This window comes from Perissodus microlepis, chromosome 23 (genome assembly GCF_051167445.1).
Source record: "Perissodus microlepis isolate ML-2025 ecotype Zambia chromosome 23, ASM5116744v1, whole genome shotgun sequence".
Lineage (NCBI taxonomy): Eukaryota > Metazoa > Chordata > Actinopteri > Cichliformes > Cichlidae > Perissodus > Perissodus microlepis.
The window spans coordinates 8125857-8153661 of NC_140482.1; the positions used below are offsets into that span (position 1 = coordinate 8125857).

At 39.6% G+C, this 27805-nt stretch overlaps 1 protein-coding gene across 1 annotated transcript in view; it reads right to left on the reverse strand.

The window, feature by feature from the left end:
• The window catches only part of LOC146360915 (FERM and PDZ domain-containing protein 4-like), a 97006-nt gene extending 77016 nt beyond the window's left edge, over positions 1–19990 (reverse strand). Inside the window, exon 1 of the mRNA XM_084920791.1 lies at positions 19917–19990. Coding sequence (XP_084776917.1) covers positions 19917–19966 — 50 coding nt within the window. The 5' untranslated portion in view covers positions 19967–19990. The remainder of the gene's footprint in view (positions 1–19916) is intronic.
• Between the last annotated feature and the right edge of the window lie 7815 nt (positions 19991–27805).

The window sequence follows — 27805 nt, forward strand, 5'->3', positions numbered from 1 at the left end:
ACAGAGCGTGCCCGCTCCGACCGGCTCTAAAGGGTTAAACAAATATGTAAGACTGCTTTCTTCCATTTGCGCAACATCTCTACAGTTAGAAATATCCTGTCTCAGAGTGACGCTGAAAAACTAGTTCATGCATTTATTACTTCCAGGCTGGACTACTGCAATTCATTATTATCAGGATGTCCAAAAAACTAGCTGAAAAGCCTTCAGTTAATCCAAAATGCTGCAGCAAGAGTCCTGACAGGGACTAGAAAGAGAGAGCATATTTATCCTGTTTTGGCTTCCCTTCATTGGCTTCCTGTTAAATCCAGAATTGAATTCAAAATCCTGCTCTTCACATACAAGGTCTTAAATAATCAGGCCCCATCTTATCTTAATGACCTTGTAGTACCATATCACCCTATTAGAGCACTTTGCACTACAGGCTTACTTGTTGTTCCTAGAGTTTTTAAAAGTAGAATGGGAGGCAGAGCCTTCAGTTTTCAGGCCCCTCTTCTGTGGAACCAGCTTCCAGTTTGGATTCGGGAGACAGACACTATCTCTACTTTCAAGATTAGGCTTAAAACTTTCCTTTTTGCTAAAGCATATAGTTAGGGCTGGACCAGGTGACCCTGAATCCTCCCTTAGTTATGCTGCAATAGACGTAGGCTGCCGGGGGATTCCCATGATGCATTGAGTTTTTCCTTTCCAGTCACCTTTCTCACTCACTATGTGTTAATAGACCTCTCTGCATTGAATCATATCTGTTATTAACCCCAGTCTCTCTTCCACAGCATGTCTTTATCCTGTCTTCCTTCTCTCACCCCAACCGGTCACAGCAGATGGCCCCGTCCCTCCCTGAGCCTGGTTCTGCTGGAGGTTTCTTCCTGTTAAAAGGGAGTTTTTCCTTCCCACTGTCGCCAAAGTGCTTGCTCATAGGGGGTCATACGTTTGTTGGGTTTTTCTCTCTGTACCTATGAAGCGCCTTGAGGCGACTTTTGTTGTGATTTGGTGCTATATAAATAAAATTGAATTGAATTGAAAAAAAATGAATTGAATTGAATTGAATATTGCTGGTTTGTTTTGGATCATTGTCCTGCTGCTCAACCCAAGTGTGCTTCAGCTTGAGGTCATGAACTGATGGCTGGACATTCTCCTTCAGACCATCACTCGATCATCATTTACTGTTAGCATGATGTTCCTTCTCTGAAATGCTCTGTTACTTTTACGTGTGATGTAATGGGACTCAAAAAATCTAAAAAAAAAAGTATTTTCTCAAAAGTCTTAGAGATTATCAAGATATTTTCTGGAAAAACTGAGGCAAGCCTTCATGTTCCTTTTGCTCAGTAGTGGTCTTGCCTTTGAATTCTGCCATGGATGCCATTTTTGCTCAGTCTGTTTCATATGGTGGAGTCATGAACACTGACCTTGATGCAAGTGAGACCAGCAGTTCTGTTTTTCTGGGGGTCTTTTGTGACCTACTGGATGAGTCATCGATGCCCTCTTGGAGGATTTTGGTTGGCCTGTCACTCCAGGGAAGGTTCACCACTTTTCCGTGTTTTCCTCATTTGTGGATAACGGCTCTCACTGTGGTTCGCTGGGGCTACTCTACTCCACTTTCAGGCCGGTCGTATTTAAGTGATTTCTTAACCCTTTAAGACCTACCATAGAACCAAGTCCGCCAGAGCTTATCTTTATATTCTTACATGCTGTAGTGCCATTTTTGGGAGCATTTCAAGTTGCTATACATCAATACAACCGTTATAGCCCAAATTTTAATAATATGTCTGCATTAAGTCCAAACAAACTACATAAATTGCAAAAAAGTGCACTAAACCAGCGGTCCCCAACCCCCGGGCCTCGGACCGGTACCGGTCCGTGAGTCATTTGGTACCGGGCCGCGAGAGTAGAGAATCAGGTGTGAAATTTATGGTTTTCAGGGTTTTTATCGGTTTTCAGCATTATTTTGTCATCGTTTTTATCGTTAACTCGGTTTTCCTGGGTCTTTTCACGTGTGTTATGAATAAATCTTCTTTTTTTCGGTACCGGTACTAGTTTTATTTTGTTGTATTTATCCGCGACACCTTAAAGGCCGGTCCGTGAAAATATTGTCGGGCATAAACCAGTCCGTGGCGCAAAAAAGGTTGGGGACCGTTGCACTAAACTACAAAAAAATTGAAAATCATTTTGTTTTGTATTTTACATATATTTCTAGTTAGAGAAATTTAAGGGGTTGATTGCTCAAAACTGTAAATACAAAAAAGTTGCACAAAATAGTTTCCAATCACAGGAAATGTATTTTGTGTCTTCATAGTTTTAATTTTGAGATACACCAATATTTTATATACTGTAGGAAAAACGAAAATAAATATTATAATGCAAATTTGCAAAAAAAAAAAACAGCATGTGCATCAAAATAAACTATTTCCAGCAGTGCAATTTGAGTTCTAAGCATAACAGAAACTATTCAGAAAAGAATAAAGCCAAATATGACTTTTAAAAACACCAGTATAGGCTTATAAGGTCCTGAAGGTAAAAAAAAAACAACTACATTTTCCGCGAAAATGACATCACTTCCGGTTTCGGCCAGGTAATGGTGGACATACGATAGTTCGCGCTGACGTCTATTCCAATGTAGGAAGTGTTGCAAACAGCTGATCGGATTGGCAAAGCGTGTTTCTGGAATATAAGTTATTTTGCTGCAAACGCTTTTTAAGCAATTTTTGCAAAGCTTTATGTGGAAGGAAACCGTGACCTAGGACAAGCTAATGGCATAACATGTAAGTACAACTCTTCCGGTTTAATATGCAAAAAAAAATTTTGCGCTACCTTACGTGGTTCCAGTTCTACAGAGATTTAAAAATAGTTACGCAAAACGGAGCGTGCCCGCTCTGACCGGTTTTAAAGGGTTAATTGAGAACAGGTGTGGCAGTACTCAGACCTGGGTGTGGCTAGAGAAATTGAACTCAGCTTTCCAAACATGTGATACCTTACAGTTAATTTATGTTATAACAGGACGGGCAGTGTACACAGGGCCCTGTCGGTTTGTTTTTTTCCCCTCTAAATCATAAACACCTTCATTCAGAAACTGCATTTTGTGTTTTCTTGTGTTATCTTTGTCTAATATTTGAGTTTGTTTGATGATCTGAAACATTTAAGTGTGACACAAAAACAGGAAATCAGGAAGGGGGCAAACACTTTTAAACACCACTGTATTCTCAGGTGGGCTGTGGTACTTTTACATTTATATAACTGTTAATAGAAATCTATCCAGAGCAATGAAAGAAAAGTCAGCAGCTCACCAAAATTACTCCTGGGATATTTGTAAATACTTATCATATCAAATATCAATGGGAGTCTCTATAGCTGACAGAGAAAGGACACGGATAACGATACACTTGATGGCATCTTTTGGAAGGCAAATATTCATTCAACTTCAACTTCCACAAGGCTTTTATAACAATGCCAACATTCTTGCACAATGCAAACACATACATTTTTATGTTAAAATGAACTTCTACCCTTTATCAATGTGCTGTTCACTGGTGTGTCTGTGAATTAGAGGCATCATATGCAGCAAAGACATAAAGCAGGCTTTTTTCATCAAGCAGCTTTGATGCAAAGACTCTTTGATAGCCTTCTCTGTCCCTTAGGCACACACTGAAGCACATGCATGCATACACATCAAACATACTTTTATGGGTGGCAAGATACAAACAGTTTTTTTTACCCTCTCATAATTTCATACTGGTTTAGGCACAAACCCATCTTGGGCCAGGAACGACACAAATGAAAACCCTCTTTATCTGTTGGTAGATTCTATTTCCTGGCTGAATTTTATTAAAAACTAGAAGCTATTTTGAGAGGTATTTGGTGTTGTGTATCTCTAGGTACTTTCAGATAACAATTTCAGAAATCAATCATACTAGTTTTGAAATAATGGGACTTTTTTTTGTGAATAAGCAACCCAAGTGGGTTGCTGTCTTTCTAACGGTGATGGAAGTGGTGATGTGTGATTTGCCCCAATGAGACAAAAGAACAACCACTAGAGCAGGGCACATGTTCTTAATAGGGCTTCTTTGCTTTTAACAGCATGACAGATACCAGAATCTGTTGTTATCTTGCAATATAATGATAAGTCTCTTAGGACTTCTATAGCAGTAGACAAAGTTTCTGTCCATGCAAAGCCATCCAATGAAGACAAGGCATTGCAGATAATGGAGTTCAGATGTTGTTGTATGAGGTGCTGGTTGGGTGTTCTTGTCAGTTTTAGAAGTTGGAAAAAAACATACTTTACAAGAAAAGCTAATTGGATTGAAACTTGCAGAAGCTTGTGACAAACAATTGGTTCTTGAGTGGATAAGCAAGACAAGTGGTACCTTTAGGCTTAAAAGATTGGTTGAAGTAATTGATGAGGGAGCTGCCTAACTTTAAATTGACAGGATTATAAAAGACGAAGGGATTCAAGAGAATGGAAAGGAGCCAAGAGGTTCAAGGACTGAGAGAGAAGGAATGACTAAGGAAGTTTGGGAAAGTGATACAACGTTGCCAAGTTCTTCAAATTTCTATTTTATCATTTTGACTTGTTCTTAGGAGATGTTGTTTTTTTTCACTAACTTCTATTAATAAAAAAGTGTGGCACTGCCTGCCATAAAAAAAGAAAATCTTACAAAGGTAACCCTCATGAAGTTTGAAAAGGTTTAGAATACAGGGAAATTCAATTTATTCAGCAAACTTAATTTAGAGCCAAAATGATTTTGATTTTGTGCATCATCCTAAAAGGAAAAAAAGAACAATTCAGTTCACCAAAGCTCACACTCTGGAGCAGAAACAGGTTATAAATATGTAAAAGGATGAAAAGATGGTTTATTAAATAAGTCTGCATTCTTAACTTTTTGAGTGGGGTTGTTTGAGGGTCATGCAAGATGTTTTACATCCAAACTTGTAATTTGCTTCCGCACTTCACTGATTTCACCTCCAGTGGCTTGCAGAGCCATACAACTTTCAAAGCTGTTCCATCTCAGAGGGACTCTGAGCGCAAACTTTGATAAGAGCTATATGAAAAGTAAGCTTTCTTACCTCAAGAGACAAAACAAAAGAAAACTCAGTGTTTTCTTTCTGCCTGTCTTGTAAACCAGTTATTGTATCTTGACATCTTGTACAGTAATCAGTGTTATAAGTCTGATTATTAAGCATTTAAAAAAGTAACTCAAGGGTGCCAGTTCAGCTCAGTGGGCGAGCAGGCAACCACATGCCACATGGCCAGAAATCAGCGGCCTGGATTCGAGTCTGACCCGCAGCCCTTTGCTGCATGTCTTCCCCACTCTCTCTCTCTGCTTTCCTATCTTCACTATCCAATAAAGGCAAAGTGACAAAAAATAATATTTAAAAAAAACATAATCAAAAAGGCTTCTAACACATCTTCAGTATACCGATGCAACACTTCTCTCGATCTGTTTTGATAACAGCTAATCATGTTCACATGAACAAGGGTGTATTTAATATTGCAGACAGAAAAGCTCTTAGGATCACGAAAACAATGGAGGGTAAAGTATGTGTACGTGTAATGTTTTTTTTATTTTTGAGAAACATACCGTGTGCAAGTCTTTGAAACATATGGATTTAGTATATAGAGCAAAAACAGACTCGATACAATTCTAACAAACTCCAAAGTCAATATTTGGTATGACCGTGGCTTAAAGTGAGCCAAAAAAATCCTCAGTGATGCTTCGAAACATTCGGATAATGAGCAATCAAATATAGCTAGGTATTACTGTCTATTACAGGGTTATTACTGTTGAATGGGTTAATCATTCACGCCCTGAAGCCTTGTGTTGCTTCCAGTGACGGCATTCAAATACTACATGGAGATAATGTCACTCATGGTCCTCTTTTCTTCACAAAGACAAATATATGACACTGCAAAAGTTGTCATTTTGGTCACAAATTTCTTTACATGAACTTAAAGTTTTGCAGTGTAAAGTCTTTTAGTGACATAGACTTCTTAGCATTTAACAAGACTATCAAACTACTGAACAGATGCTTTTTGAATGGGCCCTGACTTTGTCCCACCTCTGGTCCCAACATGATTATCGGCTCTGATATCCGTTTGTAACTCTGCAAACAATCGTTTTGAAAAGCAGCAGACAATAATCCATGGATGCTATATCAGACCAAATGCTGATATGAACTATAAAAAGCCAGTTTTTGTATGTATGTCAAATATTTTGTGTTTCCCTCGCAGTCTGAACAGAAAAGAAAATTAATTAAAAAGAGTTCAAAAATTAATTGTAATGTGACACCTGACAGACAGGATAGCGGGACTTTCGCTCGAGGCAAACGTGTAATCTCGGCTGATTTAAAACAGCGATGCTTATTACAGTGAAGACAGATAGCAAAGCCACTGGCATCCCACTGCTGGTTTGTGTCCCATAGAGATAAGAGAAGGAAAGACAGTCTGCCCGCCTCTGTCAACCAATGAATAACAATATAGCCCAAGGTCACCATTCCACTGTGAGCGACTATGAGTGTGTGAGCGAAAACTGGAAAAGGCAAAATGTGTGTGCTGCATTATTAACGCCACGCCGGCGTTCAGCACACCTTCAGTTTCGAGTTAATCATTAATCCGTGTCTGTTTGTGCGCATTTATATCTAGATATATCTTTTGTCTCCTGTAAAATAGCAGAGCACATCACATCAAACAAAATAAGCTTTATAACAGTACAGCGTGATGAGATTTTCACTAGAAGTTGCTTCAGGAACAAAAAAGTCACAGAGACGAAATGCTTTGTGCCGAAGCATATCCATCATGCTGTAAATCCAGTGATGATAGATAATGAAAGTTATGTCTCATCTTCAAGCACACTCTGGACCTTGACGACTTTGACGCTTCCTTGAGTCTGAGCGGCGGTGTTCGTCCATTAATCACTGTCACCTTACTGTTCTCTGTTCTGCAGAACACTGACAAATCCACACAGAGCTTATCATATCTGCTGAAAAGATGATTATCTACTACCTGTTTTGCTTCTTCAGTTGCATTTTGATGGTAATACTTTCTGGTTGCACTGTATTGTTTCCGTTCTCCTCTTGGGAAAATTACTTCACCACTCCTGGTGGATAGGAGTGGTCTTTTATGGAGATAGCTGCCCCTCCCTGAGCCTGGTTCTGCCAGAGGTTTCTTCCTGTTAAAAGTGAATTTTTCCTACCCAATGTTGCCAAAGTGTTTGCTCATAGGGGGTCATATGATGGTTGGGTTTTTCTCTGTATGTATTACGATGATGACTTATATTGTATGTCTACTGCATAATAGTGATGGGATTTCCGGCTCTTTTTAGAGAACCGGCTCTTTCGGCTCGGCTCACTAAAAAGAGCCGGCTCTTTCGGCTCCGAACCGGCTCTTCAGGTTGTTTTGTTGCTTTCATTAATTTATTATTAACAATAATATAAAATTACGCACAAAAGGAATTACTAATGTAAAAAAAAAAAAGGTTTTATTTATATATGTTTATATATAAATATATGTGGTGGCCCCTAGAGACAAAACACGTACAAACTCCAAAAAGCACGTACAAATTCCAAAACACATTTCTAGCATGAACTGTGCTCCCCCCTCTGCCCAGCGCAAAGCACAAGGATCACATGCCGAGTGAAGCGGGAAAAAAAGAGAGAGAGAGGGTGAGAAAAGGAAAAAAAAACCCACGGCTCGCGATAAGGAGCCGGCTCGCGTCATTCACGTCAAAGATCCGGCTCTAAGAGCCATTTCGTTCGCGACCGACACATCACTACTGCATAAGCAATGTCAAATTTTCAAAGCAAAATAGCTTCAAACCAATGGGTCACAGAGGTTCCGTCCATAATTTAGGTACAGGTTATGACTGCTGCTTGCTACATTTAACTGTAGTTCTTGTATTCCTTCTGTGTTTTTTAAATATATATAAATACTAGGGGTGCAACGATACACAAAATTCACGGTTCGGTTCGGTTCGATACTTTGGTGTCACGGTTCGATATTTTTTCGATACAAAAAAATGTTAATGCTTTTTTAATTTGTCATTTGTTAAAATTATAAATATATATTTTAACTCAAAAGCACAGTTTTTAAATTTAATGTTGCTGAAACAACAAAGTAATAAAAAAATAAATCTATCTGATCGAGAAATCACTCATCTTTGGAAAAAGAGAGTTTATTACAGAGAAATGGCTCTTTCCAAAATAAAAGCTATACTATACGCTTCTTCTGGGGTATATTCTCAGCAGCATATTAAACATATCAGGTCCCCATAAGGAGAATCATGTGCTAACGGCTGTCTAAATGACTCGGGTAAAGTTTGTAGCATGCGTGCTTGTTGTTTTTGTCTGCTTCCACTTGTCTTTGCACTAGGATGATGTCAGCGTAAATGTGCAGTCATATTCGTTGTGTTCCCACTAGTGCTGTCAGCGTTAATCTCTTTGAAATGACGTTAACGCCACAACATGGCAAATCTCCGTTAATGAGCTACCGCGGATTGCCCCGTGCATGCGGCTGGACGGCATCAACACATTAACAAGCAAACTGCGCTAACACACTAGTTCCCACCAATGTAATTGAGTGGCACATCCGACATAGTGTTTTACTTTTGTCCATGACGCGCTTACCTTCAGGGTCATACTTCACATGAAGACCAAAATAGTTCCAAAGGCCAGATCTGAATGAGGGTGGGGGAGGTTCAATTTGTCATGTTGCAACGAGCTTAGCTTCTGTCTCACTAGCTTGTGCTGCGCTCAGTGGATCTGCGCTCGACAGTGCGGCCTAGGCGGATAAGTCGAACGCAGATCCACTGAGCTCTCAACACAGACAGCATCGTCAGAAGAAAAGTTGATAAAATAAATTTAAAAATTTGTATTGTTCGATACATATGCGTACCGAACCGAAAGCACTGTATCGAACGGTTCAATATCGATACGAGTATCGTTGCACCCCTAATAAATACTTTTTTATATTTCAGAGTTACCTCTCTGTATCTGATGTATTGAATTCTTTTTTCAGTAAAAGTGCACCAGTGCTAACTAATCTGAATAACTTGACAGTATGAGCCTTAAAAAAATAAAACCTTTTTCATCACTTTTTCGCTCTTTAGGATCTAAACTGATTTCATATGTGGTCTCTCTGCAATCCAATAGATCGAAATCCGTTGCAGCGACAGAGAACTGTAATCCATGTGTGTGCTTCACTTTTATAAGCATTGTTTTCTTTCAAATAGATTGTCATGTCATACGGTGGTTTATGAGGTCACAGCACGGCGTGAGCCATTCAGTCCTAACATTGTAACGTTCTTCACTTTAACTATTTTGTTTGAATGTATAGTGTAATACACAGGGACACACAGTGGTTTAACATGCTGTGACAACTACACGACATCCTAGTGATAGATGAATACAATAATACTACAAAAAAGTCAAATCATCATTTGTTAAACCGTTTTTCTTTTGACCTACTAAACACAGGCAAGATTTCCCAGCATTCAACACTGCAGAGCCAGGCGTTCCTGGCCAGCTCCCTGTCATTACAAGGGATAAAGCAGACTCCACGCTTTGCATGCACACACATACACCAACTTTATGGGACTCGTCTAAACAATGAGATCATAGAATTTCATTCCCGTACCCCTTTAATCCAGCCAGCAATCTCACTGTTTCTCTCTTTTTCTTATGACACAGGCCTAATCTGATAGCGCAGACAACCCGAAAGAGAGGGAAGGGAGGGACAGTTCGAGGGAGGAGAAATGGACTAACATTATAAAACAAAGTGGGAACCAGGGAGCGTGTGACAGGCAGTGAGAGAGAAAGGTCAGGAGGATAAATGATGGATACTGGGAGAAAGGTTGTAAGACAAAGGTGTGATGCTGGAGTTGAAGATGGATTGAATGAGAAGGAGACGATCAAAAGAGAAAGGATAGGGTCAAGTAGGGGCAAATGGGAGAAGGGATTATAAGTGAAGGTGATGAGAGAGAAGAAAAGATGAGGAGAGAAAAAAAGGCTCATACTTTTAATACACATAATGTAATGCAGGTCAAGATCCAGTGGGGACGTTTATTTAGAGATTTAGTGACAAGGCATGAAAGAGGGTCAACAAGCAAAGCCGGTATTTTATGCAAAGAACATCCAAAATAAATTTGTTTCAGCCACAGTATGTGAAATCAGTCCTTGTGGACTTGGAAGTTTCATTAGATCTTGCTAGATAGGCCAGCCTTAGTTTCCAGCAGGAGAGCGTCAACGGGTTTGAGTCAGCAGTTTGATCTACATTTAAATGAAGTAAGTGCTGGTTGCTGCTATTGGTTGTTTACAGATTAATCTGTCAATTATTTTCTTGGGTAATCAATAAACTGTTTGGTTTGTAAATCATTAAAGTCACAAATTACATCTGGTACCAGAAACATCTGGTTTTATCCAGTTAAAAAAAAATGACACATTTATTATCGTGTAGAATGAATGATAAATGATAAAATAATCAAGCATTGCATTATTTCAGGCACATGACTGGTTGATCGGGGGATCTCAGTACCAATGAGATCACCTGATCAGCATCAGCTGCTTATATGATACTATATACTGTTTAAAAATAATCTTGCATTTTGCCATAACAAGTCATGGCTGATGCTCCATTTCTACTTCAGTGAGAAATCCATATCATAAATTACAACCAAACCAGGAACCCCTGTTAACCTTATGCAGTAACCTTCCACGTAACCTGACATGAAGTGGCATTACATATAGGTCGATGCAGCCTGATATGACTGAATGACTTGGAAGGTTACGGCGTAAGGATCAAAGGGGTTTCTGGTTAGGGCGTAATTTATGATGTAGATCTAATTTACCGGTGTACGCTCTACCTGACTCTGCTTGGATTATCTGGTTGTTGCGCTCATAACATTCCAAACACGTGAATTACCGACAGTGAAGTTTGCAGAGCACCCTCTGGTGGACAAACTATACAACATCAACAGAAAAAAGGGTGTTTCTCCTGTTTCCTCTTTTAATTTTTCAAGTATCAGTCATTATAAGTGCGTGCAGCAATACATCAGCAAATTTCAGCTATCAGCTGATATATTGGTCGTGCTCTAGTACTGCAATTGTATCTTTACTTATCTGGGACCTGCGATGAGAATTAAGCCTTTCCTCACACCTTGTTTGCAATGACTTGCCAATGAATTTATATCCGAAAATATATTAATATAAAAATGCAAAGTAATAAAAGAACAAGAAATTGATTGCAAAATAAGGATGACATTGGATGAAATCTCATTGGACGCTTTCACTATCTGCATTACTGACTGTTGATCCAAAGGCTAAATCAGCAGATTAGCTGCTGAGGTTTTCTAAACTGGATGAAGTGTTTAAACCAGACGACATGATTAATGAGCTTGTCAGCCTTAAGTGCCAGTACTTCCCAACAAAGATGGACAATTTAAACTAAAGATAAACTAAACTGCACACTGACAAAGTATTAATGACATTAAAAATAAAACATCTACAGAAAGAAACATACCTACCATTAACACCTGCTGTAGATTTTTTTCTTAGGCATGTGAGGACTCTGTGCTGTATATTAAAGTTTGAGTCCAGCATTTTCCCAAAGAGACAGAGTTTTTCATCCACCTGGCACATCTTACGTACCTGGAAGCCAATAGAACCTTTCTGGCGCATTACATAGGGAGCACTGATTGCTCCATGTGGGTTTAGACAAATAAAACATTTGGCTCAAGTATGCTTTCTTCCTTCTACCTCTCCATCTTCCCCCTCTTTCCCCACAACTCCTGCTGTCAGCTTACTAAACATCCCTCTTCAATAATTGGGCTTGTCATAGACATTTAGGAGATAAGGAAAACTGGGAACAGCAGAAGCCATTTGTCACCTCTCAGCATATTAGCAAGCTGCCGACTGCGCCTGAGCTTTTAGTAGGGGTTGCTTCCACATAGGCCTGCATCGGCTGCAAAGCCCATAGAAAAAAAACCCATCTTCCTCTGGAAGGTACATTGATACCATGCACATATTCCCATAATGCCTGGTGTGCAGGCACATAAATGGACACCCATAGTTAAGTAGACTGAAAAAATTGATTAAATGCTATTAGCTATTCTCCAAGCCTACCCTGACATTTAATTACACACACACTGACTGAGTATGAATGCTGACGAGCGATGTACTGTTTTTTTTTTTTTTTTTGGAGCAACATCTCTTGAGGCAGCCAGCAAAGCTAATTGTCTGAATGCCAAACACAGTCACACACACACACACACACACACACACTGTATACAGGCTTGTATTTTTAGGGAGATCGTTAGAACACAATATTTTTTAATCAGCTATATATAGTAACACCATAGAAAATTGCGACAGGAAAGAAAAGCCCATGACAACACAAAACAAAGCAAAGCAGTTCAGTTAAAAGGAAACTAAATCATTGATTTCAGTCATTTTCAACTGGGGACGACTCATTTATTAGTTAAGAACTACTGCTTGGTGAATGTAGGGACTAAAAGTGTGCTTTCCAGGCCAAGGACCAATAATTGATGATGAGAAAAGGACTCAAGGGGTTTTTTATGTGTGTTTTCTTTCTTTTTTTGACATGGGCAATAATCCCAGTATTGCTAAACATAACTGGGCAATGCTCCCAGTGAAGAGATGGAAAAAAAAGTGCCACTGTAAAGTTTTGGGCAGAAGAGGACATAATAAATAACAGCTTTTCCTAGAACAGAAGTCGAGAGGGCACATTGCAAAAAGAAAAATACAGCAATTTTTAAAGCAATTTTGCATGTTCAAACAAATTAGGAGTGTTAACGTGGAGAGCTACGTTGTGACAGCACACATGACGGAACTAAAAATAAAGATTAATTAAACATCATCGTAGCCAAGAAATTAAAAATTCTCTTTCAGAGACTACTCGCTCACTAGTCTTTATGCTGTTTAAAAATAAATAGCAGTCTCTAACACACAGAAATATGCAGTTTTGGCAGAAAAACATCTCAGGTTTGCAAAGTTGCATCTGAACAAACTACAGGACTTCTGGAACAAGCGCTTTTGCACAGAAGAGACCAAAGTTCAGATGTCTGGCTATAAAGCAAACCACCTTTTTTGAGAAAAACCAAACACCTCTTGCTAACTGTGAAGCACGGTGGTGGAGGGGTAATGATTTGGGCTTGTTTTGCAGCCACACACCTGGGTGCCGTGCACTCGTTCGGTCAACTATGAACTCCTCTGTATACCATGCTTTGTATTCTAGAGTCAAATGTGAGGCCTTCTGCCTGACAGCTAATGGTGCTTTTATATTTGCCATTCACCACGTCGCATGGTGCCGTGCAATGACACTGGTGTAATTTCTCAATTTTTGTAACTCTAAGCATTCTGCTGTTGCCGCCTGAACTAGGTGAAGACATGAGTGTGAAATTTTCCACAGTCCTGATGTGGTGGTATTTTCTGAGTGGCGACACCTAGAGTTCGGGAGAATACTGCAGCGGCTACTTGCGTCTTAATGATGAGCATAAATAGAAGTGGCAATGACATTACAGCAGCACAAGCTACAACCAATGCAGTGGCTGTAGTGGGGCCTTAAAACTTGGCCAAAATTAGGTCATGCAGCAGGGCAATGATCCCAAACAGAGCAACAAATCCACAATAGAACGGCTGAGAAAGAAAAAAAAAATCCAGATCCAAAGGACAGACCTCTGAAGCAGAACTGAAACTGAAGCACAGTTTTAAAGAAGAACTGGATTCGGCCACAACTATGTGAGAGTCTGTCAGAAAACAGTTACTTTAAGCTGTTGCTGCTAAAGGTGGTTCTACAGGCTACTTAATCACAGGCTGTGATTAGTTTTAATACTGCACACTGCAATGACTGTTAAGTGAAGACATAGCAGGCGATAACATGACTCTGTGTAGGTCTTTCTTTTTGACATGGCTGTCAGACACCTTAAATGTTTAATAGGCAGACAATGCAAAAGCAAAAGAAAATAGAGAGCCGACAGACTTACCCAGGAAGTTTATGTGCGCTAAAAATGAGTAGATGCTGACTTTTGCTTTCATGAAGGGTTATAACACAGTTTTCCCAGTTGAAAGTCCTTTACTTAATCATTTAAGTAATTAGTTTTTTTGTTTTTTTAAGTGTGTACACATGTGTGGGAGTTGGGTTCCCTTTCAGACCGCTTGAATTACAGCATCATAAAAGGTTATTATTCATCTTTTGTCCAGTGGCAGCAAAACACATGTTGCCTACGTCAGCTTTAAAAACTATTGCTGCTGGTTGCTACTGGTTCAGGGACATGCTAATAAAAACTAATTGAAACTTCAGCCTGCAATCCATTTTAAAGTGCAACTTCACTTCAGAAAAACAAGTTGGGTTTTTTTTGCCCTCAACTATTTAGGCATCAAGCATCAGAGAGTGTAATCTAATAAACAATTAAGGGGAATTAAAAAAACCTGATGATCCAAATCTCATCCATCTGATAAAACTTCGTTTAACAGGCGCAGCTCAAAGCATATGCAACTGTGGCATATGGGTTCTAACTGTTCCTCCACATGTAGAGACAGAAATCCTGTGACGAATATAAATGTTCCTTAACTGGTTGAGTCGCTGCCATGTCTGCATTAAGTCATTAAGGGATTTGTGGCTTTATACATTAAGTCATTTGATATTTGGGAATGATATCTCACTGTTTGGAAACAGACGACGGATTTACGGCACAAATCCCCAGTTAGCGCACGGCTGGTCCGACACCACACATCCAGGTTTATATTACAAATGCTGTTCTCAGTAATATCGCATTTCTTTGCTTCTCTGGAGCAAAACCAAGACCAACAAATAACCTCAAAATTTGCATATTAACTATGGTTAAACATTAAATGATCTTCTTAATACATACTTACATTAGAATATCCATCACAAGTTCAGCCAATTTAGGATGCAAAATTTGGCAGCAGGTACTTTCCAAGATATTACCTATAAGATGAAAGCTAGAAACTGACACCCAGTTTCTGCTGGTAGTCTGATTTGCAGCCCTGTAGAGTGCATTTCAGGAACTGCAATACATGAAACTCACTTTTGTGTGTATGTTTTATTCCACACATGCTGAGGGTTTGGAATAATAGAAGCCAGGGCTTCGACTGTGTGTTTCACGATGCCTTCCAAAACCATAGCTCCGTTTCCTTTTTCCAGCCAACAGAAATTTACATGAATTTTCCATCTGACAGGCGGAAGAAGAGTTGGAAGAGGACTAGACATTGAGCACCTGCCAGCAAACTAATCGGCCTATGACCGATTTGGCCTCGAGGCCCGTCCTGCCTGACCCAACCTATTCGAGCACAAACACCCTGCAGTGCGGCGGGAGGCGCAGGCCGAGCGGCCATGTTTTAAAATCAGGGGAAGAACAGCTCACAACTTTTCTTCCTGTGTTTGAGAATGGGAGAATTAGATTTGGCTTTCAGCAAAACAGCTGAAGTGTCTTGTTTCACTCAGATGGAAAAACTATGGTGTCGACAGGAAACCACTGAATTTCATCACATTCAAATCGCATTATAGAAAGTTTGTAATACCTCAGGATCTAATTTCCTTGTTATGTACAAGTCCAATGAGATTGAAATTGCGGAACAAATGGAAAAAAGAGATCACCCAAGGGATTTTCAGGAAACGTAGGTGCACTTTCAACCTCAGATGAATAATCACAGTCAAGAAATGAACAATGCCTCTCATTTCCAATGCTTATATCCTAGTTATGCGCCTTTATAGAATTACAGGTTAAAGCTGCAGTCTTAAATGTAATCTGTTTGGGAGTATTCCACTAAATATGCACTCTCTTGCTTTTGCATATGAACTAACAGCAGCAAAGGAAAGGGAAACTGTTATCTAATTACCTGTTATATCGGGTTTAAGATTTCCCTTCCAAATGCACAGTGTCAGGCTCAGTTCTATGAGGGTGCAAAGGCACCGATTACAGCCTTGGTTTAATATATTAGAACCTCTGCTGAAATATGAATAGCAAATGTGCCGCAAAGACATGCCATTAATTATACCAAGGACGTGGTCTTTTGTGAAGTATAACATAAAATAATTGCAACCTAATAAGCAATGGTCAACCTCTGGTGATGAAAAATTAGGCCAATGCAGAAGAGGCAAAAAAACTGCAGTTCCACTAATGACCACAAGGTGACAAAAAGGGAATCAATCTCCATAGAGTCCCAGATTTACACCATTTAAAAGCATATTTATATCCTGGTATAAAATACCGTTTTGGCCTCTATATAAAGTTTCACCCTTCACAATAACTCTTAGTTCTTTATAACTCATCAACGTTCATCCACTGTTGGTTGGTAGCTGTCCCAACACAATCATTTGGATCAGTTCACTCTGTATGTGCAGCCTGTTCCATTTGGAGCATTTCAAGGGGCTTATCTGCGTAATATTATGGCTTGCTTTTCTAAATAGCACATCCTAGACCTTTGTGCTTAATTTTTGATCAGTATAATTCTGATATTTTATTAAATGATTAGGCCATTTACTGCTACTACTAGGCAACTTAGCATTGCGCCGTACAGTTTGAATGTATCTTGCTAGCCAAGCTTGATAACACTGGCTAATGAATTAGAACTCCACTCTGCATTTCATATAAGCTAATTTCGAGCTACAAAACAAACAAAAGGAAAAAAAACCCCAATATGGCGGCACTCAAAGTGCTAACCTGACGTTTTAAAATCGTTGATGTCATGGTGGCTGTTTATTATGGCAATAGCTCTGCTTTGTGGTTGCAATGCAACGTTTTTCATCCAGATGTATTTTTATTACTTTGGCAGAAGAGAAAAAGTGCGACTTTCAGAGAAAGGGATTGGTAGTAAATACAGAGGGAGAAAGAGAGTATTGAGTACAAAAGGGTGGGCAGAAAAATCAACAGTATAAATATTACATGGAAGACGAAGAGACAAGAAAAGAGAGAGCCTCTGGAATGTTCTGGAAAGCACAGAAACAAAAAGGGATGCTAAGAAAGCGCACATATGAAACCACAGTTTTAACCTCCAAATTCATATTCAAAAAATAATTTTTAAAAAAGGCATTATATTTTAGAGCTTGCCACATGGATGAACATAAAGTTTCTGTATTTGCGTTTTTAATCTAGATAAAAGCAGCTGTAGATGGCTATAAACTAGGTGATAATCTGTTTTTGGCAGGCCGCGATCACTTTTAGGTGTCTGCCCTTTTGCACCACAATAATTTCACACGCACCTTAACTGATTTTAGGTTTGAAACTGGGCCTGTAGAACCTAGCCAGACATCCGAGGAAAACCCTTTATACTGCAGTAAGGGGGTAGTGGAGAAAAAGCACAGCAGATTCCCTTGGCTTTACTTGTCTCACTCTTTCTGCAGCTGCTGAGTCAACATTCAAATATTTGCAATATCGGTGGTCAGAAAACCACGAACAGCAGGTGGAGAGATTGAAAGAAAATCAGTTCATGCATGTCTGTCTGCCTGACACAGCAGAGCCAAGTCTGAATCAAATTTCATTTGTCTGCTTTCTGGGCCACATGTTTCCAAGCCAATGACCTATCACCTTGTTGCTGTAATCCTTCAACAATGATGCTGCGATCTGGTGCTTCCTCAATCCTACAGTCCACTGCTGACCAGCAGCTGCATGGGTTTATCTTTATGTAGGAAAAAAAAATTACACAGACCCTGCAAACTCACCTCTTCTCTTCTTTTAGCTTTTCTCACAGCTGTTGTAGCTTAAAGATCAATAAATAAATAACAGTGTTATGAAATCAAAAAATATCACTCAAATTGATTTGGCTCATATTCAAATGTGTTCATTTTATTTACCTGGATGTTATTTAACACAACTTACCATATATTAGGTTTAATATAGCAATAACTGTGTCTACCATAGGTCGCCGGTTTCTTACTAGCTTCATACTAACTTCACTATTATTTTTATTTCACTATTAACTAACCTAGTTAGCCATTGCTAGTAAAAATTTCAGCTATTTATACACTAATTTGAACTATTTTGGCTATATACCCTTTACTTTTCATAAAATAATACTTCTAAAATATTAACATAATAAATTTTTTTTTTAAATCAGCCATTAAACTCTAATTTTCATCTACTTCAGTTAAGCTTTTATTAATATTAATCCTTTAATGTTTACATTTTCAGCCAATCTATCTATCATTGTGGTCGATTTTAACCATGCTAGCCCCATGTTTAGCTATTTAGCTACTAACTTTAACTAACAGTTTCAAACATTTACCCATTATTGTTGTCCATTTCATAATAGCTGCTAAAAATTGTAACCATTTAGCATTTCTTTCACATAAATTTATTTAGTTACAGAAAGTTACAGCTTTTAGTTACATTTTAACCCTTTTTTTTTTTTAGCTTTTAGATAATTTAACCTTGTAGCCTAACAGTTTTAACCATTTGATTGCTAGCCTTAGCTAACAAGTTAAACGATTTACCCAGTACATTTGACTTCTTTTAACCACAGAGCCTTACTTTTAGCTAATTTAACCATTTAGCCAATAGATTAAGATTTGTTTGACCAGTCGTTACTTAAGCTTGTTCATACATAGCTATTTATTTTCACCATTTTGACTCTGCTCGATTGCTAATTAATTCCCATGCACCTAGTATTCAGCGTTACAACTGACAAAATTAAAAAAATTTTCATACTAGCTGACCTACCAGATAATATTTTAATGTGAACCTTGGCAACAAAAGTGCCTTGAGGTGTACAAATCTAGCAGGTGAATATCACATCGTATTACATATTCATGGAAGGATCAGAAGCAAATTTGTCCAATAAAATTTGTTATCAGTCCAAGTAAAAACTTAACCAGGCTATTGAATAGACAACATTAAAACAACCTCCTCCTGAGCTTTTTTTACTCTCTACAGTAACTACATAAAACTCCTGAACTAGTATACAGTATTCATACAGTCTGCATGACCATACCATAAATGCATATTCAAGGCAAGCAACTTGTGTTCAAAATGTATGTGCAAAACCACATTTTAAGTGACCACAACCCACAAATACATGCACACACGCACACACACTTCCCAGCAACCATCTTGCTAAACCCTTCAATCCATGATGTAATCTCTAAGTGTGTTCAGTAATTACAAGGTCTCGGGTGCTTGGAGCCACCTCAGCCTTATGTAACTTAAGATTCACGTGCCGTTAATTCAGCGAGCGAGATTACAATATGGTTGTTCTAAAGCCTGCTGTGGGACGGTCCAGTATTGCATCCAGCTCCTTGCTAGTCAGCAGATGATGAAGAAAGCTAAAAACATGTATAAACTCTCATTCATAAGAGAAATCAAAAGAAACTTTGAGATTGTTTGGCTAGGGATGCAAAATGGCACACTGAGCAAACTTTAAAACAATATGCATCTATGTCAAGCACGTATTTAAGCTAAAGTCGTGTAGGCAGATTTTTGATGCCTCATAATTATAACAGCTATAGCCAGAATGTGATCCCTGCTTTGATCGACGTCTCTTCTTTAAAACATTTCACTGGATTAGATGTACAGATAATAGTCACCTCTGCATAAGCAGGATCAACACAGAGGTGACTTTGGCATGCAAAACAGATATAAACTTTATTCGCAGTGCACTTAATGCTCATATGCTTCAGATAAAAACACATAGCGATGAGATGCCATCAAAAGCTCAAAGATTGAAAACGGGTCTTGAAAAATTGCAGGAGTATTCATTAAAAGTCAGTGGCCCTGAGCCAGAGGCCCATAACTGGCTTCACTACCAGCCACAATCTCTATGAAAACCTCCCCCAGAGCTTCATCAACAAAGCCTTCACTGAAGAGCTTTAACACGCTGAAGGCTGAAAAAGGATTACTTCAAATCAAAGAACAACAAAAGCATGTACGGTACAAGTGGCGTCTAGGGGCACCAGAACTTACTGGAAAGCTGCTAACATTCCCAGTTCGTCGTCATCATCACACGGCTCCATCCTGTCAGCTGGACAGATGAAGGAAAGATCGGGTGGAGTGAGCGGAATGGATGCCCCAGCCCCACCACCACCACCACCTCCACCACCAACAGGCTTAGAAAAAAAAGAGCTCCTATCTCGCTCCCTGAGTCCAAGTCCTCCTCTAAAAAAAATCTACTTCCTCTGAATCTCTTTAGAAAAAAATCCCCAAACTCAATTTTCTGTGTGTGTGTGTGTGTGTGTGTGTGTACGTGTGTTTGCATATGTGTATATCTTTGTGTGTTCCTGTGTTTTTTTTCCTCATTCCTAGCTTGGTGCCAAATGTTCCAGCTTAGTGCTGCTGTGCAGCACCGCTGGTGATGGATTTAGCCGGGGCATCTGGGCCAGGGATAAACTCCATTCTCACACACACACACACAAATGCACGGACACCCGCACACAAATCGCATGCATATGAGTGTCATGCGGCATAGCAGCGGACAATGTTGAGACCCCCCCTCACAAAACCTCAACAGTAAGATCACAAGATGTGAGCTTTACAGTAAAGACACACACACACACAGACCCACACACTACTTTTGCACTCGCAGAGCATCCGCACAGAGCCGCTGGATCAATGCATGAACAGATGTGTGCCAACTTCAGAGCTGCCACTAAGCGCAGACATCAGCAGCTGTACTTACACATGTGCATGTGTGCGTATCTCTTAAACCTTGCTGCTCCTGGGGAAAAATGCGTGGGACATATAGTAGGCACCTCACTACATTTATGTGTTTGTGTGAGAATCAGTGGCCATGATACAATCCTCTGTGGTCAGAGCAGACGGAGGTCAGCTGTGCCTGTGGGCATGCAGCAGACAGTGTGCGATTAACACAACAATGATGTATACAATAAGGACAAAACATAATAGCAAGCTCGTCCTTGCTGGCTCGCTACAGAGGAGAAGCAGGGCCTGATGATAATAAAACCTGATCGTGTAAAGTGAGAGACAAGATTATTTCGGGGCACCATCAAGTGCTGTTTCTTCTTTTTCTCTTTGAGGCAGATGTGTATAAAATCTCCTGTAAAGTTAACACAGGCTGATCTTCAGCATATGTGTGTGAGTCTCTGATGTTTTTTTAACAGGGCAAACTTTCTGTTTTATAATTACAGGCCAGTCCATCATTTTACACTTTATATTTCTAATACTAACATATCTCAGGGATTAAGTGTGCTGCTAAACTTCTTTATACTAATAGAAAAGGGAGTGTCACTGGAGGCCCACTTAAATTAAAAGTGTATTTGGCCACAGCTGAGGGAGTTTGACACCCCTGCTGCAGATCCTACAGATAATCCTCTATTTTGTAAATCTTGGTCAATCAGTGTTTCAGAATAGACTTAATTTTTTATTCAGTAAGATCAGAAATAAGCAATTGAGCCCTTAAACTCAGCGCTAACAACCAAAATACGTTTTCCCATAGACTTTTATAGGACAGGAAGTCATAGTCCTAAACAGAAGCCCCAGGTACACCACCAACCCGTTCATGTGTCTAACCGTTTTTCCCCACTCGGTGACACACCCGCCGGGGGTCAAACTCTGGTAATTGGTGATTCTGTTCTCAGACATGTGAAGCTAGAGACACCGGCAACCATAGTCAATTGTCTTCCAGGGGCCAGAGCAGACGACATTGAAGGAAATTTAAAACTGCTGGCTAAGGGTAAACGTAAATTCAGTAAAATCATAATTCACGTCGGCAGTAATGACACCCGGTTACGCCAATCGGAGGTCACTAAAATCAATATTGAATCGATGTGCAACTTTGCTAAAACAATGTCGGACTCTGTAGTTTTCTCTGGTCCCCTCCCCAATCAGACCAGGAGTGACATGTTTAGCCGCATGTTCTCCTTAAATTGCTGGCTGTCTGAGTGGTGTCCCAGAAACGATGTGGGCTTCATAGATAATTGGCAAACCTTCTGGAGGAAACCTGGTCTTGTTAGGAGAGACGGCATCCATCCCACTTTGGATGGAGCAGCTCTCATTTCTAGAAATATGGACAAATTTATTAAACCCCCCAAAATATGACTATCCAGAGTTGGGACCAGGAAGCAGAGTTGCAGTCTTACACGCCTCTCTGCAGCTTCTCTCCTCCTGCTACCCCCCCAAAAACCCATCTCCATAGAGACTGTGTCAGCTTCCAAAAAGACAAAAAACAAACTAAAAACCAGCAACAAACAACTTAAACATAAACAATCAAAAAGAAAGAACAATACAGTATCCACATCTGAACCAAAGAGTAAAACAGTGAAATGTGGATTATTAAATATTAGGTCTCTCTCCTCCAAGTCTCTGTTAGTACATGACTTAATAATTGATCAACAAATTGATTTACTCTGCCTTACAGAAACCTGGTTGCAGCAGGATGATTATGTTAGTTTAAATGAATCAACACCCCCGAGTCATTCTAACTACCAGAAACCTCGAAGCACAGGCCGAGGGGGCGGTGTGGCAGCAATTTTTCACACCAGCCTATTAATTAATGAAAGACCAAGACAGACTTTTAATTCATTTGAAAGCCTGATGCTTAACATTGTCCACCCCAGCTGTGAAACTCAGAAACCAGTCTTACTTGTTATCATCTATCGTCCACCTGGGCCTTACACAGAGTTTCTGTCTGATTTCTCAGACTTTATATCTAATTTAGTTCTGAGCTCAAATAAAATAATTATTGTGGGTGATTTTAACATCCATGTAGATGCTAAAAATGACAGCCTCAACATGGCATTTAGTCTGTTATTAGACTCAATTGGCTTCTCTCAAAATGTAAAAGAACCCACCCACCACTTTAATCACACTCTAGATCTTGTTTTAACATATGGCATAGAAACTGAACATTTAACAGTGTTTCCTGAAAACCCTCTCCTGTCTGATCATTTCCTGATAACATTTACATTTACAATAATTGATTACACAGCGGTGGAGAGGAGACTTTATCAAAGTAGATGTCTTTCTGAAAGCGCTGTAACTAAGTTTAAGAATATAATCCACCCACTGTTATCATCTTCAATGCCCTGTACCAACACAGAGCAGAGCAGCTATCTGAACGCTACCCCAACAGAGGTCGATTATCTTGTTAATAATTTCACCTCCTCACTACGTACGACTCTGGACACTGTAGCTCCAGTGAAAACTAAGGTCTCTAATCAGAAGTACCTGACTCCGTGGTATAATTCTCAAACACGTACCCTAAAGCAGATGACTCGTAATCTGGAGAGGAAATGGCGTGTCACAAATTTAGAGGATCATCATTTAGCCTGGAGAAATAGTTTGCTGCTTTATAAGAAAGCCCTCCGCAAAGCCAGAACATCTTACTATTCATCACTGATTGAAGAAAATAAGAACAACCCCAGGTTTCTCTTCAGCACTGTAGCCAGGCTGACAAAGAGTCAGAGCTCTGTTGAGCCAACCATCCCTTTAACGTTAACTAGTAATGACTTCATGAACTTCTTCACAAATAAAATTTTTATCATTAGAGAAAAAATTACCAGTAATCATCCCACAGATGTAATATTATCTACAGCTACTCTTAGTACCATTGATGTTAAGTTAGACTCTTTTTCTCCAATTGATCTTTCTGAGTTAACTTCAATAATTACTTCCTCCAAACCATCAACGTGTCTTTTAGACCCCATTCCTACAAAACTGCTCAAAGAAGTCCTGCCATTGATTAATTCTTCGATCTTAAATATGATCAACCTATCTCTAATAATCGGCTATGTACCACAGGCCTTCAAGCTGGCTGTGGTTAAACCTTTACTCAAAAAGCCATCTCTAGACCCAGCAGTCTTAGCTAATTATAGGCCAATCTCCAACCTTCCTTTCATATCAAAAATCCTTGAAAGAGTAGTTGTCAAACAGCTAACAGATCATCTGCAGAGGAATGGTTTATTTGAAGAGTTTCAGTCAGGTTTCAGAGCTCATCACAGCACAGAAACAGCTTTAGTGAAGGTTACAAATGATCTTCTCATGGCCTCTGACAGTGGACTCATCTCTGTGCTTGTCCTGCTAGACCTCAGTGCAGCGTTCGATACTGTCGACCATAATATCCTATTAGAGCGATTAGAACATGCTGTAGGTATTACAGGTACTGCACTGCAGTGGTTTGTATCATATCTATCTAATAGACTCCAATTTGTGCATGTAAATGGAGAGTCCTCTTCACACACTGAGGTTAATTATGGAGTTCCACAGGGTTCAGTGCTAGGACCAATTCTGTTTACATTATACATGCTTCCCTTAGGCAGCATCATTAGAAGACATAGCATACATTTTCACTGCTATGCAGATGACACCCAGCTCTATCTGTCCATGAAGCCAGATAACACACACCAATTAGTTAAACTGCAGGAATGTCTTAAAGACATAAAGACCTGGATGGCCGCTAACTTTCTGCTTCTTAATTCAGATAAAACTGAGGTTATTGTACTCGGCCCTGAAAATCTTAGAAATATGGTATCTAACCAGATTCATACTCTGGATGGCATTACCTTGGCCTCCAGTAACGCTGTGAGGAACCTTGGAGTCATTTTTGACCAGGACATGTCCTTCAACGCACATATTAAACAAATATGTAAGACTGCTTTCTTCCATTTGCGCAACATCTCTAAAATTAGAAATATCCTGTCTCAGAGTGATGCTGAAAAACTAGTTCATGCATTTATTACTTCCAGGCTGGACTACTGTAATTCATTATTATCAGGATGTCCAAAAAACTCACTGAAAAGCCTTCAGCTAATCCAAAATGCTGCAGCAAGAGTACTGACAGGGACTAGAAGGAGAGAGCATATTTCTCCTGTTTTGGCTTCCCTTCATTGGCTTCCTGTTAAATCCAGAATTGAATTCAAAATCCTGCTCCTCACATACAAGGTCTTAAATAATCAGGCCCCATCTTATCTTAATGACCTTGTAGTACCATATCACCCTATTAGAGCACTTCGCTCTCGCTCTGCAGGCCTACTTGTTGTTCCTAGAGTATTTAAAAGTAGAATGGGAGGCAGAGCCTTCAGTTTTCAGGCCCCTCTTCTGTGGAACCAGCTTCCAGTTTGGATTCGGGAGACAGAAACTATCTCTACTTTTAAGATTAGGCTTAAAACTTTCCTTTTTGCTAAAGCATATAGTTAGGGCTGGACCAGGTGACCCTGAATCCTCCCTTAGTTATGCTGCAATAGACGTAGGCTGCCGGGGGATTCCCATGATGCATTGAGTTTTTCCTTTCCAGTCACCTTTCTCACTCACTATGTATTAATAGACCTCTCTGCATTGAATCATATCTGTTATTAACCTCTGTCTCTCTTCCACAGCATGTCTTTTATCCTGTCTTCCTTCTCTCACCCCAACCGGTCGCAGCAGATGGCCGCCCCTCCCTGAGCCTGGTTCTGCCGGAGGTTTCTTCCTGTTAAAAGGGAGTTTTTCCTTCCCACTGTCGCCAAAGTGCTTGCTCATAGGGGGTCATATGATTGTTGGGTTTTTCTCTGTATCTATGAAGCGCCTTGAGGCGACTTTTGTTGTGATTTGGCGCTATATAAATAAAATTGAATTGAATTGAATTGAATTTTGCAACCAGAGCTATCGCCATCTGGTGGTCTTCAGATGGAATGCAGGTTCAAGGAACTAATGCACTTTTTTTTGTTCACTACTTCCATGTTTTAGGCTGTCTATGATGTTGACAGCCACCAAATACTAGGTGTCCTGTGAGCTGAAAAGCATTATATAAGTACCAGTCCATTCAAACTTCTGAGATGTTATACTTTGTAGGCTATGTTGTAAACTGCAATTTTAGCTTTCAGTTTATTTAAACATAAAGTATTCATTATACAGCATTATTGCAGAATACTATCAAATAAGAAGTGCATAAGTCCTCTCTCACCAGATTGGTGTAGAATGATGTAGTGGTCAGGATAAAATCACATTTAATGGGAAACTGGAGTCGAAAACATCATTGTCATTGGACATTGACTATATTACAATGCAGTGACTTCACATGAGCCGCAGGTGGCAGACTTCAAAAAAGTATAGAGGAATGACTACCTGGTCATCATGTCTCCAACTGTTTGTGAATTTAAAGAGGATAATCAAGGCACAAGTTGTTCCAGGACTTTGCCACGGTGCTACCTTTGGGCATCCTTACACACTGGTAAACAGTACTGGCTTTTCAAAAAGTGTATAGCGCCCAAGACACAGGCTCTAGGAGAAACAACTGGTGGCTTTATATGTCAAAACCTGTTATAACAAGCACTACCTTGATAACCTAAGTGATAAATAGGAACTACAGTCTTCTACTTTATGACATCTAACAGCCTCTTTGAAGTGTTACCAGTCTGATAATCCTGTAGATTTATAATCGCATGTCGTGATGTCCTCTGCAGTCACACTTTGTGGCTGAGTAAATCATTCGTTTAACAGCTGAATTTAGCTTCAGAACACTGCAACATCAGTTTCTGTGTATCGCAATATGCAAATAACTGTTAAACAAATTGGCAGTGACAGAAAATCATCGATATGTCATTATCAAAGGACAATGAAGTCAGCTTAAGCTGCCTTTTAAGGATGTGGCAGGACAGTTTTGGCACTGTGATGACTGTTCTGCACATTATTCCAAGATATGATGCCATCTCTGCACATTCCAGTCCAGTGAAGACCAGCTCCGTTTGCTGCCTCTTGAGATGCCACCTGCTCCTGACTCTTGGCCAAGGATATCTATAGCCAACACTACAGGGATGTGACTACTGATTTGTATGCAGCCATGACCCTGTTGGTCTAATTTTACACCTAACATAAATATCTGCTTATGCGGTGTATTGCATTGATATGAAATATGAAATATCAGCCAGCTAGCATTTTTCACTACAGATATGGCAGGATCCTTTAATTAGTAAATGAAAGTAACCCTAAACACACATACAGGTGTGTATGTGTGTACAAATTATACTGGAAGCATCTCCTGGTTGAAAGACCTCAGCCTTGTCCATCTGGAGGCTTTGTAGACTTTATGTAACCCTGCCTGTTTACTGAGAAAAGCGTCCCCTGAGTAAAGGCACTTTACTTTTTTATCCACTCACTGTCATGAGCTCTGTTTTATGCAATATTATGTGGATTGTCATGGGAGAGCAGATGATGGGGGAAGGTAGTGCAGCGGGAGACGCAAAGAGGACAAAATTAGGGGAAGAAGGAAGGAAGAAGGGAGATATGCGGAAGGAGAAGCGATTCAGAGATGACTCATAAAGCAAATTACAGGATGAGTGATCTCATTTCGTCTTCAAGGGAGTAATAATTGGAAAAAATACAATAATGGCAATCCCAATTCAGAATCAAAAGTAATAAGCTGTCATCAGTTCTCTTCATTCACATCTCATTCATGGTGTCATAGAAGAGTTGACGTGACACAGAGCTCAGTCCTGGGTGCCATATTACGTTTTCATTTTAAAAAGAATTTAATCACGCCCTCTCCAATCAGTCATAAAACACCACTAACTAACAAACACATCAATCTGGGACAAAAAAAACACCTTTTAAAACTACATGATTGGCATTTATCTTGCGTTTTATACCAAAGAAAAATTTTTTTTGACATAACTCTCAAATTCGTATGCAACTCACATCCAGTCGTGCTTACAAATTCATCTGCTGCTCCAGTGAGGGCACTAAATCAAAGGTCAGAATTTTAAACTCGAATGTTATGCACTGTTGGAGTGATTTGGACATCTCAGCGCTGTGATCTTGTGTTCAAAAAGTACCAAACCAGCCAGATGGAGGCAGGATGCATTTGAATTTTAAATCGGCCTCGCATCTTTCTGCTGTATTTTTTAGTCAGTTTCATTAGATGT